Source organism: Pelobates fuscus, chromosome 10, assembly GCF_036172605.1.
Source record: "Pelobates fuscus isolate aPelFus1 chromosome 10, aPelFus1.pri, whole genome shotgun sequence".
NCBI lineage: Eukaryota > Metazoa > Chordata > Amphibia > Anura > Pelobatidae > Pelobates > Pelobates fuscus.
In genome coordinates this window covers 143,736,576-143,753,385 of record NC_086326.1, presented here as the reverse complement: position 1 = coordinate 143,753,385, position 16,810 = coordinate 143,736,576, and the positions used below count along the sequence as shown (strand labels likewise).

Below are 16,810 nucleotides of genomic sequence, written 5' to 3'. Positions count from 1 at the left end.
TGTATAGCACATTGGGTACAGATTTACCCAGTATCTCTGTTGCACGGTGTGTCTATGTATAGCACATTGGGTACAGATTTACCCAGTATCTCTGTTGCACGGTGTGTCTATGTATAGCACATTGGGTACAGATTTACCCAGTATCTCTGTTGCATGGTGTGTCTATGTATAGCACATTGGGTACAGATTTACCCAGTATCTCTGTTGCAGGGTGTGTCTATGTATAGCACATTGGGTACAGATTTACCCAGTATCTCTGTTGCAGGGTGTGTCTATGTATAGCACATTGGGTACAGGTTTACCCAGTATGTTTGTTGCAGGGTGTGTCTATGTATAGCACATTCGGTACAGATTTACCCAGTATCTCTGTTGCAGGGTGTGTCTATGTATAGCACATTGGGTACAGATTTACCCAGTATCTCTGTTGCAGGGTGTGTCTATGTATAGCACATTGGATACAGATTTACCCAGTATGTTTGTTGCAGGGTGTGTCTATGTATAGCACATTGGGTACAGATTTACCCAGTATCTCTGTTGCAGGGTGTGTCTATGTATAGCACATTGGGTACAGGTTTACCCAGTATGTTTGTTGCACGGTGTGTCTATGTATAGCACATTGGGTACAGATTTACCCAGTATCTCTGTTGCAGGGTGTGTCTATGTATAGCACATTGGATACAGATTTACCCAGTATCTCTGTTGCAGGGTGTGTCTATGTATAGCACATTGGGTACAGATTAACCCAGTATCTCTGATGCAGGGATATCCTCTTTAGAATGCCACTATCACTGGAACCCATTTATTAATGCGTTTTACATGATAGCGGTCACTATCACAGTCTCTGTGTGTTATTCATGGTGATAAGGGAAAGAAATTCAGAGAGTCCTACTGTCTTTCTAACATAATGTGTTTCCCTGTCTCAGCCCCAATCAGAGAGAACTGTAGTTATGAATATTGGAAGCTGGTGAGAGGGTGGAATAGAACCAGAGAGCTAGATGTTGAACCGCACTGAAACCGGAGCCGGAAGATGACGTCATCTTCCGGCTCCGGTATCAGTACGCGGCGCGCGAGGGAGCTGAAGAGGAAGCACTCAGGGGACAGTGCTCCCTCGCGCGCCCGCCAGCCGGGTGACAGCAGGGCCAGCAACACCACTGGACCCCAGGGAATCCCCCCAGCTCTCCCACAGGTAAGGAGGCTGGGGGGATTAAATTTAAAAAAAAACAAAAAAACGTGTGAGTGTTAGTGAGTGTGTTAGTGAGTGTGTTAGTGAGTGTGTGTGAGTGTTAGTGAGTGTTAGTGAGTGTGTTAGTGAGTGTGTGAGTGTGTGAGTGTGTTAGTGTTAGTGAGTGTGTTAGTGAGTGTGTTAGTGTTAGTGATTGTGTTAGTGTTAGTGATTGTGTTAATGTTAGTGAGTGTGTTAGTGAGTGTGTTAGTGTTAGTGAGTGTGTTAGTGAGAGTGTTAGTGAGTGTGTTAGTGAGTGTGTGTGTTAGTGTGTGAGTGTGTGAGTGAGTGTGTGAGTGTGTTAGTGTTAGTGAGTGTGTTAGTGTTAGTGATTGTGTTAGTGTTAGTGATTGTGTTAATGTTAGTGAGTGTGTTAGTGTTAGTGAGTGTGTTAGTGAGTGTGTTAGTGTTAGTGAGTGTGTTAGTGAGAGTGTTAGTGAGTGTGTTAGTGAGTGTGTGTGTTAGTGTTAGTGTGAGTGTTAGTGTGAGTGTGTTAGTGTTAGTGAGTGTGTGTGTTAGTGAGGGTGTTAGTGTGTGTTAGTTTGTGTTAGTGTGTGTAGCGGATTGGTACCGGGCTGTCCCACGACATGTATGAGAATAAGTGTATTTGGTCATATGGCTGGTTTAATGTGTATGTACATGTATAGAAAGCATGGTATCCGGGTATAATGACAGTTAAATGTATGTAAAGAATTGTATTCCTCTAGTTGTTCGGTAGAATCATTCAAATAAAACAAGGGAATGAAACTACCGAACAACCAGACCACCCAGGAATGAGTGTGCCTCCAATTACCGTTTGCAACAATGTTGCAAACAGGTAATTGGCAATCAGTGCAGTGTGGTCTTTGTCCTCTGGGTGGCCGCCATTCGGGAAACAAACACGTGGCGGCGGCCATCTTAAACTACCGAACAGCGGTGTTTTGCCGTCGAGTGTCTGGAACTAAAATCGGACACTTGACTAGGCAAACACCGCTGAGACCTCCATACTTCCAGAAATTCGTATGGAAACTACCGAATGACCCGCCGTTCGGTAGAAAGAGCCCCATAAACAAGGGAATTCATTCAAACCCTCTCCAGGCTCTATAACACAGGCAATTCGCCTGTTTTCATTCCCTTGTTTGTGACCGACCGCAGGGCCAAAATGCATGGAACTGTTTTCGGATACTTTACCCATGCGGTCGGTCAAATCTTTGGAACCCCATATCTCACGAACCATTCATCCGAATGGGCTAATTTTTAAGTATGTTGGTCCCCCAGAATAGAGCTATCTGGGGATGTTGGATTTGTGGATGTACCCCAAGTATTTAGGGTACATCCAAAACTCGGGGAAAACTGTGTACACAATAAGGGGATTATGATGCTAGAGGAGGGGAGGAGATCTGTGGGAGGTTACTACTTAGAGATTGGATAATGTCTTAAGTGATAGAACCTCCTCCCTTGCATGGGAGAGGGCTTTATAAGGAACTGTGGAATAAAGCTTGTCAGTCTACTCCTGAAACTGTGTGTCGTCCAGTTATTGGGATTGCGATGGGGATACTGCTGTATTACTTTACCTGCTGGAAACCTTGCCTATGGACTTAACATCACCTTGTTCCTGAGCCTCACTGGAATCTCTAGTGGAGAATAGCTGTGCAAGATCGGCTCTCCGCTACAGTGTGTGTGTGTGTTAGTGTTAGTTTGTGTTAGTGTTAGTGTGTGTGTGTGTTAGCGAGTGTGTTAGTTTTAGTGAGTGTGTTAGTGTGAGTGATTGTGTTAGTGTGTTAGTGTTAGTGTGTGTGTCTGTTACTGAGTATGTTTGTGTGCGTCTGTCACTGAGTGTGTGTCTGTCAGTAAATGTGTGCGTCTGTTCATGAGAGTGTGTGTGTCTAAAGCACTTACCTTTCTCCAGCGCCCGGCTCCCTTGGCGCTGGGGATCTCTCCGTCCCGATCCGCCTCTCAGCTCCGAATGCACATGCGTGGCAAGAGCCACGCGCGCATTCAAACCGCCCATAGGAAAGCATTACTCAATGCTTTCCTATGGACGTTCAGCGTCTTCTCACTGTGATTTTCACAGTGAGAATCGCAGAAAATCCTCTAGCGGCTGTCAATGAGACAGCCACTAGAGGCTGGATTAACCCTCAGTGAAACATAGCAGTTTCTCTTAAACTGCTATGTTTTCAGCTGCAGGGTTAAAACTAGAGAGACCTGGCACCCAGACCACTTCATTGAGCTGATTTGATCTGGGTGTCTGTAGTGGTCCTTTAAGTGTATGTGTTTATGCATGCACTGGCGTACATACCGCGGTCGCACGGGTCGCAGCCCTGTGACCAGGTGCCCGCCGTCATGTGTTGCGGCCCCAGCCCGCGCAGAGTAAGCGCGGGGGGGGGGGGGGGCCCACGGATCAGTTTTTGCACCGGGGCCCCATGGGTTGTGTGTACGCCACTGACAGTATCGACTCCTCTAGATGAAACAGCACTTCTCTGCATATACAAGGAGTTAAAGGAATACTCCAAACACCATAACCACTACAGCTTACTGTCCTGGTGCCCCATTGCAAGTAGTAAAACCATTTTAAGACAGTTTGACTTCTTACCTAGGGAATGCCAGCTGCTGTCTGCTGCCTCCACCACTGACGATAGAGAGACCAACGCTCTCTGTCTGAGTTAAGTGCACTGAAGTGCATATGGCTTAGCTCAATGGTTGGCTCAAGAGCTAGTGCAAGCTCCTGCTTAAAAGCTTCTAGCTCTTCATTGTCCTTAGTATAGGGCAAGAGTGTTGACCAGCAGGCTCCAGCTAAGAAGGCAGATGTTATAAAATAGTTTAACTCTTTGCAACAATGGTGGGGGGTCAGGAGGTGGATGGTATTTGGCTAGGGCACTCCTGACACCATAACAGCTAACATTAGCTGTAGTGATTATGGTACTTACCATGTTTCTTCCAACTGGTCACATTCTGCCTAATAAACAAGCTATATTGGAGAACTGCGGGACAAGATGACATGGCCAGGGATCCTCAAGTAAGTTGACTTTGATATCCCTGTTTTAGGTGAGAGAGGAGGGTGTAAAAGTAAAATTTACTAAGGAATTAAAGGGACAATCCAAGCACTGAACCATTTCAGCTTAATGACTAGGTTTTGGTGCAGTCTGCAGTCTCGATGCTCAAATGTCTGCTGTTTAGAAGGAAAAGGTCCTTTGGGTGCCTTCCTTACTTTTAGAGGCAGAGTAATACGGAAAATCTATCCACACTTACCATAATTTTCCTTTCCTGGATATATCTATAGCAGCATCACAGTAGGGTTAGCTACTCATGTGGCTGTGTAGGAGAGGTAATTAAAGCTAGAAATACACCTCCTACCATATAGGTTCTCCGGAGTTCCAGATCTCCTAAAATGAAATAAGGGAGGGAAGCCATATTGCCGTGGATATATCCAGGAAAAGAACAATACGGTAGGTACGGCTAAACTTTCTTATTGCTTGACCATCCATGCAGTCCATGCAGTTTTGGCAATAATAGCGTGTGCATAATATGTCCAGCTTAGAAAAAGTAATTCAAAATAAATTCATTTTTGTGTCTTGATTTATAGAGTACATAATATGTATAGCATTGGTGTGTGCTATTCCTGCACAGAACCCAATATTGTGTTCAGATACATCTGCTGAGTATAATGATATCCCCATTGTATGCCTTTGGCACTATACTGTGAAGCTACAATGCCATATAAGAGACAAGGCTATTTCAGTTTCTATAGTTAGAATTCTCATAGATGGATTTGACGGGGCAATGTCTCATTTTAGGGTATTATAGCTGTGTGACTGTTCAAATAACCCCACAAAGGGCTTTCATTTGATAAAGCAGACACCCCAGAGTATCTTATATGGCGTATATTGTGCCTTAACTTGTCACCATTTTTTTTACCAATTTATGTCAATGTTTGTGGTGAGGGGAAAAAATTGTAAAGGGACATTCCAGGCAGCTAAACAAGTTAAGCTTAACCCCTTAAGGACTGGACTTTTTTTGCGATGTTGTACATTTGCGACCAGGCATCTTTTTGACACTTTTGTGGTGTTTGTGTTTAGCTGTAATTTTCCGCTCTCTCATTTACTGTTCCCATACAAATTATATATTGTTTTTTTCAGGACAAAAGGGGCTTTCTTTACATACCATTATTTATATAATCTCATCTAATTTAATTTAAAAAAAATGAAAAAATATGATGAAAAATTGAAAAAAATACACGTTTTTTGAATTTTATGTGAAAAATCTTTTACTCATCTACAAATGCGAATGAAAAAAACTGCTAAATAGATTCAAAATGTTGTCCTGAGTTCAAAAATACCCAGTGTTTACATGCTTTTTGCTTTTTTTTTGCATGTTATAGGGCTAAAAGTACAAGTAGGATATTGCGGTTTCAAAACATACATTTTTAAAATGTATCAATAGTGACATTGTAACACTGTTATCTGTCATAAATTGCTAAATAACACCCCACATGTACATATTTTTTTAAAAGTAGACAACCCAGGGTATTCAATATGGGGTATGTCCAGACTTTTTTAGTAGCCACTTAGTCGCAAACACTGGCCAAAGTTAGCGTTCATATTTGTGTGTGTGTGAAAAAAGTAAAAAACTAAATTGAACGCTAATTTTGGCCAGTGTTTGTGACTAAGTGGTTACTAAAAACGACTGGACTTACCCCATTTGCAATACCTTGGGTTGTCTTCTTTTGCAAATGGTATGCCATCATGGGGGTAATTCTCATTCCTGGGCTACCATACGCTCTCAAAGGCAACGTAACCAACCTGGCCATTTTCAATGTAAAAATATTTGACCTATATATTTGACCCTGTAACTTTCAAAAACGCTATAAAACCTGTACATGGGGGGTCCTGTTCTACTCAGGAGACTTTGCTGAACACAAATATTAGTGTTTCAAAACTGGAAAATGTATCACAACAATTATATCATCAGTAAAAGTGCTGTTTGTGTGTGAAAAATGCAAAAAAAGTCACTTTCACTGACAATATCATCGCTGTGATATGTTTTACTGTTTTGAATCACTAATATTTGTGTTCAGCGAAGTCTCCCGAGTAAAACAGTACCCCCCATGTACAGGTTTTAGGGTGTCGTAGAACGTTACAGGGTAAAATACAGTGATAGCAAATTAAATTCTCTGGTCTTTCGGCCTGGGTTGGCAGGCAGGTCCCTTAAATTGCAATCAATAAAATAACTTAATTATGTAAAAATATTACATAAATACGCACGTAGAATTTAAATATATATGCATATTTATATATTTGAAGTCTACGTGTATATTTATATAATTATTTATGTAATTTTGTATATCGACATATGAATAGTTCGCATTCTTTTTATTTATTTAAATATACATAGATATATATACAATTTCGTTCTAAGTGTATTTTGATATAATTATATATATATTAATATCAAAATACAGTTAGAATAAAATTTCGTATAGATATATAATTTTTTTTCAATTTTTTATTATTATTTTTAATTTTTTTAATTTAATTTAAATTATTTATTATTCGTATTTTATAATAATATATATATACAATATATATAGTTATTATATATATTATATATATACGTGTGCAAATTAATTATAAGTGTATTTTTATATTAATATATGTACATATTAATATAAAAATACACTTAGCATGACATTATATATATGATATATAGACATATATTATATATGTATAATATATGTCTATATATCATATATATACACATATATAATAATATATATATTTTTTATTAACTATAACTTTAAATTTTTTTATGATTTTACAGTTGCAGGGAGACTGCCTGTCAGCACAGACAGTCCCCCTGCAGGCAGAGTCTAGGACACCTATTGTGACCATGTGGTCGCCCTGTTGGGCGATCACATGGCCCCAGGGGTCCTAAACCGCCATGGGGAGACTGTCTGGGCTGCAGGCAGTCTCCCCACAACGGGAGCACCGCCGATCGCCGCCGGGGGAACGACGGCGATCGGGTAAGTACATTTTAAATTTAGGACGGTTCAGGACCGTCGTCGGTCGGCAACGCAAAAATGCCGATGACGGTCCTGAACCGTCCTGCGTCCTCAAGGGGTTAAATTCCAGCTAATAATCTTGAATACCACTGGTTAGTTTCTCTATTTTTCAATTCTGTGTAGTTTTTGTGCAGTGCTGTAAAATGTTTTGCGGTTTTCAGCAGTGTAACCCCGCCTCCTTAACCACCCCGTCTCACATTTCAACATGTTCCTGATTCCCAGTCTCTGAAAGAAACTTCCCCTTTTCAGCCAATGAAAATAGAGGCGTGTCTTATCTAGAGTAAGGAATGCTCACAGCACAGACTGAATGCACTGCAGAGACAAGGCTAGAGCTCATATGTGCTCCTCTGCCTCCCTCCCTTTAATGCAAGTAATAAATTCTCCTCCAGCCCCTGTCGGCCAATCTCCCTACCCACTGTTAACCCCTCCCCTTCCAGCCAACCTCACTACCCACTGTGAAACCCCTCACCTGCCAGTCCATGTCAGCCAGCTTCACTACCCACTGTTAACCCTTCTCCTGCCAGCCAACCTCACTACCCACTGTTAACCTCTCACCTGCCAGTCCATGTCAGTCAACCTTACTACCCACTGTTAACCCCTTCCGTGCCAGTCCCTGTCAGACAACCTTACTACCCGCTGTTAACCCTTCCCCTGCCAGCCAACTTCATTACCCACTGTAAACCCCTCCCGTGCCAGTCCCTGTCAGCCAACCTTACTACTCACTGTTAACCCTTCCCCTGCCAGCCAACCTCACTACCACCTGTTGATCCCTTCCCCTCCAGCAGATGAGGTATCTCTGGTATCTTTGAATCCTGAGGTTCCATTGTCTGTGCATGTCCTCCATGCTTGCAAACTTAGTTTTAAACAGTTGCTGCCCACGCTTTACCCAGATCAGATCTGCACAGGTTTGTATTCATAACACTATAGTGCTCCTTTAAGTAAAGATTTATCTCCGGGTCTGACCAAGTGAGACACTGACAGAAATACCTACATAGTAATGAAATTGGTAGAAGGTGGTATTAATTACAACAATTTGTAACAATGAGAAGATTATAAACAGTGGTAAAATGGTTTTAGACATAAGAAATCTCAAAATTACAAACACTAACCTCACGATAACTTGATATCCCAAATACCCAGATATTCTTTCATACTCCACTGTGTCCAAACACCAGCAGGATTATTCACTGTGAATTTAACATGTAAGACAAAGATAGCTGAACTGAAAGCATGGCAGACTTAGAAAATGCCCTCCAGTTTGGCTATCTTGAACCCTGTATGAATAGCATGACTAGATACCATTAACAGTAAATGCTAGCCAACAAGTAAATTGCGGTAAAACATGATAGATTTCAGAAGTTGACCAAATTGTGAAAAGTAGCAACTCAATAACAAGTGCTGAGACAATAGAAACACATTCAGAGAAAACAGAAAACCTCCATTTTGGATATGAAGACTCCTTCATCAGTAGGCGGACAATTCACGAGGTCCAGTCCCAGCTGCAGCATGCCTGGATTAGCCCTGGAAGGATATACCCTGAACACCAGGTGCGGTGTGCTGACTGAGATCCAAGTGACTACTATGAGACAGCTGGCCAGCTTCTACCCAAACTAGCCAGACTGGAAGCATAGCTGACGAGGAGAATTGGTCCATTTCGGATACGAGGCAGAATGTGACCCTAGGAGAATATGTAGTGTGTCCCTGGGGAGATATAAATACCCTAGGTCAGGCATAGGCAACCTTCGGCACTCCAGATGTTTTGGACTACACCTCCCATGATCCTTTACCAGCATTATGAGTGTAAGAGCATTATGGGGGATGTAGTCCACAACATCTGGAGTGCCGAAGGTTGCCTATCCCTGCCCTAGGTCTAGGACAATATGGAATGGTACCAGGTTTTTTTTCAAACTTTTTGTTTTTTATAGATCGAACACAAATATTAAAACCTACTGTGATACAGTAAACGTTTGAGTGTAATCATTACATTGAAACAAATGAAAAGCTAAGAATCTATAACCCGTGGCAGTAACATGGTAACAATGAGAGATAAATCCTTTATATGTCCTGGGAACATGCCGAGGTCCGCTCCCACTATATCACACTGTATAGAGAGCCATGGCGTTTCCCAGTGGAAGTTGTTACTGATTGGACTTTTTGCCTGGGGTCCATGTGGCGCCATTCCCCATCTCCTCTCAAACAGGAGTTCTGGCTCCGGAGCATTCAGTTAGCTCTCCTGAACTAAACCCGGTACTGCGGGCCAGTCAATGATTGAGAGTCAGGTGATCGCGGTCAGCCAATGAGCTAAGCCCTGCACTGCGAGAGCTTGGATAAAAGGTGGGAGGAGGTGACACATGGGGGAACCATAACTAGACAGTGTAACTGGTTACATTGGTTAGCGCCACCGCCACGACACGCCATTATTCATATTTAAGATAAACGCTAAACCTGCGTAAAGGTCCTGTGAATAGCCATTATTTTATAACCTGTTTCTTCATATCTGCAGCCTGTAGGAATGTTACACATTCTGAGTATCATCCAAATTAAATATCTGTTTATAATTTCCCATTATAGAATGTGTGCACACACTGACACTGTTGGGTTATTTCCCCCACGAAACACACGGACTCCCAGTCCCATCACACACAGCTCTATGGGTTATCCTGTGTTATCCCTCACTGTCCCAGCTGTGAGAAGGGAGACTTGCCCTAATCCAACATGGCCGCTCGGTAGCTCTCCTCCTGTGACGTCACATCCTATCGGGTTTTAGGTATGAAAACAGAGATTTCATTATGACGTGTGAATCACGCGCCTGACAGACTGCATTCCCCATCATCCCCCGCACCGGATGGTCCCGGGATCAGACAGTAACCAGGGAGGTGTGTATAGTGATTCCGAGTATCTCCAGCCAGAGACTGAGATATATAGTGTGACTGGGTCTATTATCATAAATAACCCGAGTTATTACAGCACTGACTGACACAGACAGACTGACTGACTGACACACACTGACTGACACACACTGATTACACAATTTATTGTATTATATAGAGCTCACCGTGTGTGTGTTATTGTATTGTTTAGCGCTCACTGTGTGTGTGTTATTATATTGTATGGAGCTCACTGTGTGTGTGTTATTATATTGTATGGAGCTCACTGTGTGTGTGTTATTATATTGTATGGAGCTCACTGTGTGTGTGTGTTATTATATTGTATGGAGCTCACTGTGTGTGTGTGTTATTATATTGTATGGAGCTCACTGTGTGTGTGTTATTATATTGTATGGAGCTCACTGTGTGTGTGTGTTATTGTATTGTATAGAGCTCACTGTGTGTGTGTGTGTTATTGTATTGTATAGAGCTCACTGTGTGTGTGTGTGTTATTGTATTGTATAGAGCTCACTGTGTGTGTGTGTGTTATTGTATAGAGCTCACTGTGTGTGTGTGTTATTGTATTGTATAGAGCTCACTGTGTGTGTGTGTTATTGTATTGTATAGAGCTCACTGTGTGTGTGTGTTATTGTATTGTATAGAGCTCACTGTGTGTGTGTGTTATTGTATTGTATAGAGCTCACTGTGTGTGTGTGTTATTGTATTGTATAGAGCTCACTGTGTGTGTGTGTTATTGTATTGTATAGAGCTCACTGTGTGTGTTTTATTGTATTGTATGGAGCTCACCGTGTGTGTGTTATTGTATTGTATAGAGCTCACTGTGTGTGTTTTATTGTATTGTATGGAGCTCACTGTGTGTGTGTTATTATATTGTATGGAGCTCACTGTGTGTGTGTTATTATATTGTATGGAGCTCACTGTGTGTGTGTGTTATTATATTGTATGGAGCTCACTGTGTGTGTGTGTTATTGTATTGTATAGAGCTCACTGTGTGTGTGTGTGTTATTGTATTGTATAGAGCTCACTGTGTGTGTGTGTTATTGTATTGTATAGAGCTCACTGTGTGTGTTTTATTGTATAGAGCTCACTGTGTGTGTGTGTGTTATTGTATTATATAGAGCTCACTGTGTGTATGTTATTGTATTGTATAGAGCTCACTGTGTGTGTGTGTTATTGTATTGTATAGAGCTCACTGTGTGTGTTATTGTATTGTATAGAGCTCACTGTGTGTGTGTGTGTGTGTTATTGTATTATATAGAGCTCACTGTGTGTGTGTTATTGTATTGTATAGAGCTCACTGTGTGTGTTTTATTGTATAGAGCTCACTGTGTGTGTGTGTGTGTGTGTGTGTGTTATTGTATTATATAGAGCTCACTGCAGGTGTATATGGAGGTGCAGGGGTTATTGGTAATAAATGAGGTTATGTCAATGTAGAATATTAATTCATGGAGAGAGAGAAGGAATAATGTATCTTCCCAAATACATTTCTGTGATATAAAGTGCACATAGCAGGAAACGTAACACATTCTGCAGGTTATATTATTTTAATAGGTTGATTCATACCTTGCAATAATAAGAGTTTTAGTACAAAACATAATTAAAAAATAACATTGCAGTATCGTAGTACCTTTATGTTTATTGTTTTAAATGTATCCACCTATATATATATATATATATATATATATATATATATATAAATCTGCAAATTTTTATGCCAACGTACGGTGCGCTGTAGTGGTTATGGTGCCGGGAGCCCCTGGTATGATCAGACAGTAAACTGTTGCACCATTTATGAATAGCTTTCTGGCCGGAACCTGGGCTGTTTCCTGTCTGAGCTGGTTTGGTATCAGCTGAATCTCATAGTAAATGAATAATGTCGCATTTTGGCATTATTAGTACTTTGTGTTTTACTTAGCTAATGTTCTTTTCTGTTCACATATCACATGCCGCCTCTCTCCGTGAGTATGTTATAAACAAGCTGTGAGGATAGAGACATTGTCTGTGGAGGAGTCTGCAGTCTCGCAGGATCCCCCATAAACAACACTAATGTTGGCTCCTGTCAGGTGAAGCACCAGGAGCTGAAGTGGATCTACCAGATAAACATGGCAGCAGCCGCATAGGACATCTTCAGGTAAGTAAACCCTTCCCTTGGGCCACCGTACTGCAAGTGGCGAGGTCACCATTTGGGGTCTTTGCAAAATAAATAAAGGTCCCAGAAGGTGATAGATCTCCTTTAAAGCATTTTTAGCAGTCTGAAGCAGGAGAGTAGATTTAAATGTTCAGGCAAGCTGTCCCCCCTGTCTTCACACTGCTTTCTGGGGAACTTGGTGGGCAGTGGCTCTGATATGGTGATAGATCATTCTGCTCATCCCAAGTATGGTTTCCCATGGAATTTAGATGGATGAAGATGTAAATTGTGGTAGTTACAGATTTGTGATACTCACTTAAATTATCCCTTCCACAGGACCTTTTGCTGGTCACGGGGCATCTAAATAACCCTGTGATAATGTACAAGGACCGAGACCAGATCACTGAGAGAATATTGGATCTAACCCTGGAGATCATCTACCTGCTGACTGGAGAGGTGAGGGATTCTGGGAATTTCACAGTGATGTCACACTTATAAAGTGACTTCTCTGTTATTAAACAACATGTTTTTTGGGGGGGTTTGAAAATGGTATCACAAGGGTAGATTCAACTAGTCAACTGTGAAGTTGTTCTAATGTGCTAAAGTCTTCTGAATTCTAATTTGTAAACAAGACCACAGAGTGAGATAGTGAAGGATCAAGAGGAATAATGAGAAGTATTTTCGTCTCTTTTGTCACTTTCACTATTTCGAATCATGATTATAACGAAACGGTAGAGACATGTTGTACAAAGCAACAAATGGCACTTGGCTGGTTTACATGTGTCACTGAAAGTATTTTATGTGTTAATGTTATATTTATAGAATTATAGCAAGAGGCCTGGGGAGTGTGACTCACACAACAGCAGTCACCATGTACAACAAGTATCATTCAAAACCCAGAGCCCGAGCAAGGTGCTTCCACCTCACTCACTGATGCACAAGAGAAAGAATGACAAGAAGATCCTGGAACTGACCAATCAGATCATCCAGATGCTGACTGGAGAGGTGAGGCTGCTGGGAATGGGACATTATACAGTAAAACCAAGGGATGTTCCTGGATGGTGACTGTATCATTGTGTGTGTCAGGTTCCCATAAGGTGTGAGGATGTCACTGTCTATTTCTCCATGGAGGAGTGGGAGTATCTAGAAGGACACATGGATCGGTACAAGGATCGGTACAAGGATGTAGTAATGGAGACTTACCAGCCCTTCTGGTCACTTGGTAAGAGAAATTTTAATTTCTATAAACTTTGTGTATGCTACCAGAGAAAATAAGTCTAAGGAATTGCTAATATTTGATATATAGTTATTTAAAAAAAAAAAAAAAAATTATGGAAATAATCCGCTATGAATTGACTTTATCTTCCAACAGCTGACTCTGCTAGCAAACCTTTACGTGATGTGTTGCACATCCCCGTTTTTTTACATGATGGTGAAACCAAAGATGAAACCAAGGATAAACCCAATAATGGAGGAATATATGTGAACATCAGTCAACCACATGACAGACCGGATAATTCTATAACATGCACAAAACAGCATTGTGACTCACACGAAGAAGAAAATTTAACCAAGGTGGGCATTAATACACCCACAGAACCTATTAAGGAGGAAGTAGCACAATTTAACGAAAACAATAATACAGATATTGACATGGACATTAATCAACTCACAGAATACACATCTACTCTTATTAAGGAGGAATCTGACTTGTGTGAAGAAGGAAATCTCACAAATGTTCTCACTTTTACGGTTACAGAAGATGCAGATAGTCCCTCTACTCATATTAAAGAGGAATCTGTCTCCTGTGAAGAAGGAAATCCCACAGACATGCGTACTCGTATTAAAGGTTATCTAAAAGGAAATCGAAATTCACCCAAAAGAATGTCTACCAAATCTTTAATTAAATCTAAGAAACCTGGACAGAATGTTACTCTTAACTCTGGCAAATTGCCCCAGTGTACACGGAACACGGAGAAAGGATCCAACTGCTCAGAGATTCCTAAAAGTCTTACTACTGACTCCGAGCTTGGAAAACAAAGGTCGGTTCAGACAGGAACCAAAATGTCTTTTTCTGAAACGGGGAAAGTCTTCTTCTCAGAGTCTCAGCCTGTTGTACATGAGACAGATTGTAGAGGAAAGAAGCGATTGTCATGTTCTGAATGTGGGAGGGGAGAGAAACGATTCTCATGTCCTCAGTGTGGTAAGAAGTTTGGTCAGATGTCAAATCTGGTAATCCACCAGAGAATACACACAGGCGAGAAACCGTTCTCATGCTCTGAGTGCGGAAAGCAATTTAACCAAAAGCCTCATCTTATTCGACATCAGAAGATTCACACGGGGGAAAAGCCATTTATATGCACTGAATGTGGGAAATGTTTTGGCCGAGATACTCAGCTTATTTCACATAAGAGGATTCACACAGGAGAGAAACCGTATTCTTGTTCTGAGTGTGGAAAATGTTTCAGCAATAGTACAAGTATTGTTTTACACAGAAGGAAACACACTGGTGAGAGACCGTTTATATGCTCAGAATGTGGGAAATGTTTTATCAGTAGCACAAGTCTTTCTATACATAAAAGGATTCACACCGGAGAAAGACCGTACAGATGTTCAGAGTGTGGTAAGGCCTACAGCAAAAGCTCAAGTCTTGTTGTACATAAAAGGACTCACACGGGAGAGAGGCCGTACTCGTGCTCTGAATGTGGGAAAAGTTTTAATAAAAGCTCAACTCTTGTTACACATCAAAAGGTGCACACTGGAAAGAGCCCATTTACATGTTCTGAATGTGGGAAATGCTTTGTTAAACAATCGGCTCTCACTAAACATCTGAAAACTCACACAGGTGAGACGCTGTCCTAATGGCTTTTGGAAGATTTGGATTCACGGAGACTTTCAAGAGACTTAAAATGATTATTTCTAAAAAATAGTTTGGGTATTGATCAGAGACATTGATTTGTATTAAATCTGCTGGATATTGCGAGTACAACGAGCTCCAGGTTTTCCATTCAGCTATGCTAATTGGAACATATAAGGGATGTGTGTACCCAAATATGTGTGTTAAATGGGCAGCACTTAACCAGTATTTATTTTTTGTATCGTGCTGTATTAATGACCAGAGCTGTCTACTATTTTTAAAGGACGGCTCGTGATTACTGTTGTTATGAAATGTAATGCTATGTCAAGCTCCGCGTCAGACATTTATCTCTGTGCAATTCATATATTTCAATCAGACTGAGTTGGAACATCTGTCTATTTTAAGATGCCTTATTGACAAAGAAACTGGTTTACCCTCCAAGATAAGCTTTTAGAGGTAAGTATCAAATCCCACAATGGTAAATAAGGTAAGTTTACTGGCATAAAATAAAACAAGGCTTCATTAAAAGGTTATGACTGCCAGACTTGAGGCACGGAAACAGAACTAGAAAAACGAATGTACAGGCTTCGAGCCATATAAGGACTACGGAGTTATATGGTGAGCTGATTAGGGTATTATTTCCAGTATCCCAGAAGATTCAGGTTAATATACATGGCATATGTGATTGCACGCAATCTAATGCAGGACTTGACATTTCCACTCCCAGGTGCTGCATTGCTGATATTTGTAGTTCCATAAAACAAAAAAGTAGGGCTCGTCCTGCAACTCCTACAGTGAATCCATATTTTAGGAACGGTCGGATGCTGTTTGAGGTGTTCATTCCCAGTCATTGAGTAACCGGAGGTTGTTTGTAGTAGAACCATTTAGGCTTCGCTAGTAGCCCTTATCCAATGGGCAGCATATATAAAGACTAATGTAAACATGACTATTGTTATAATGAAATAGAAGGCTACGTAGGATGACCTTGACTGCGCAATCCTGGATTCAGTTCCCTGTGGGTGAGATGTGGGAAAGCTGAGAAATGCACTTTAATCACTCCTGATATATTTACAGACTATATATCAGTTTGTGAATTGGAGAGATTTCTATTCTGTTTTTATTATCCACCATTATTATGTATATATGTATTATTTATATATATATATATATATGGAGCACCTTGTGAGGGCCGCTCAAATGTATTGATATTGTGCATTGACACAGAGTGCTAGCCAGACAGGATTAAAGGGACACTATAGTCACCAGAACAACTACAGCTTATTGCATTTGTTCTGGTGAGTAGAATCGTTACCTTCAGGCTTTTTGCTGTAAACACTGTCTTTTCAGAGAAAATGCAGTGTTTACATTACAGCCTAGTGATAACTTCACTGGCCACTCCTCAGATAGCTGTTAGAGATCCTTCCTGGGTCATGGCTGCCTAAAATGCATCCAAACATTCAGTATCTCCTCCCTCTGCATGCAGACACTGAACTTTCCTCATAGAGATTCATTGATTCAATTCATCCCTATGAGGAGATGCTGATTGGCCAGGGCTGTGTTTGAATCATGCTGGCTCTGCCCCTGTCAGTCTCAGCCAATCCTATGGGGAAGCACTGTGATTGGATCAGGCTACCACTTCTGATGATGTCAGCAGATTGTTTGTTTTTCTGAGTCTAGT

The 16,810-nt window shown here is 41.1% G+C and overlaps 1 protein-coding gene across 1 annotated transcript; it reads left to right on the top strand.

Annotated features, from left to right (window-relative positions):
• The first annotated feature begins 10,076 nt into the window (after positions 1 to 10,076).
• Positions 10,077 to 15,195, top strand: LOC134575196 (oocyte zinc finger protein XlCOF22-like). Its single transcript, XM_063434438.1, has 5 exons — positions 10,077 to 10,123; positions 12,612 to 12,731; positions 13,098 to 13,280; positions 13,362 to 13,497; positions 13,648 to 15,195. The coding sequence occupies exons 2-5, from the start codon at positions 12,654 to 12,656 to the stop codon at positions 15,135 to 15,137; spliced, it is 1,887 nt and encodes a 628-aa protein (XP_063290508.1). The 5' UTR covers positions 10,077 to 10,123; positions 12,612 to 12,653; the 3' UTR covers positions 15,138 to 15,195.
• Positions 15,196 to 16,810: the final 1,615 nt, after the last annotated feature.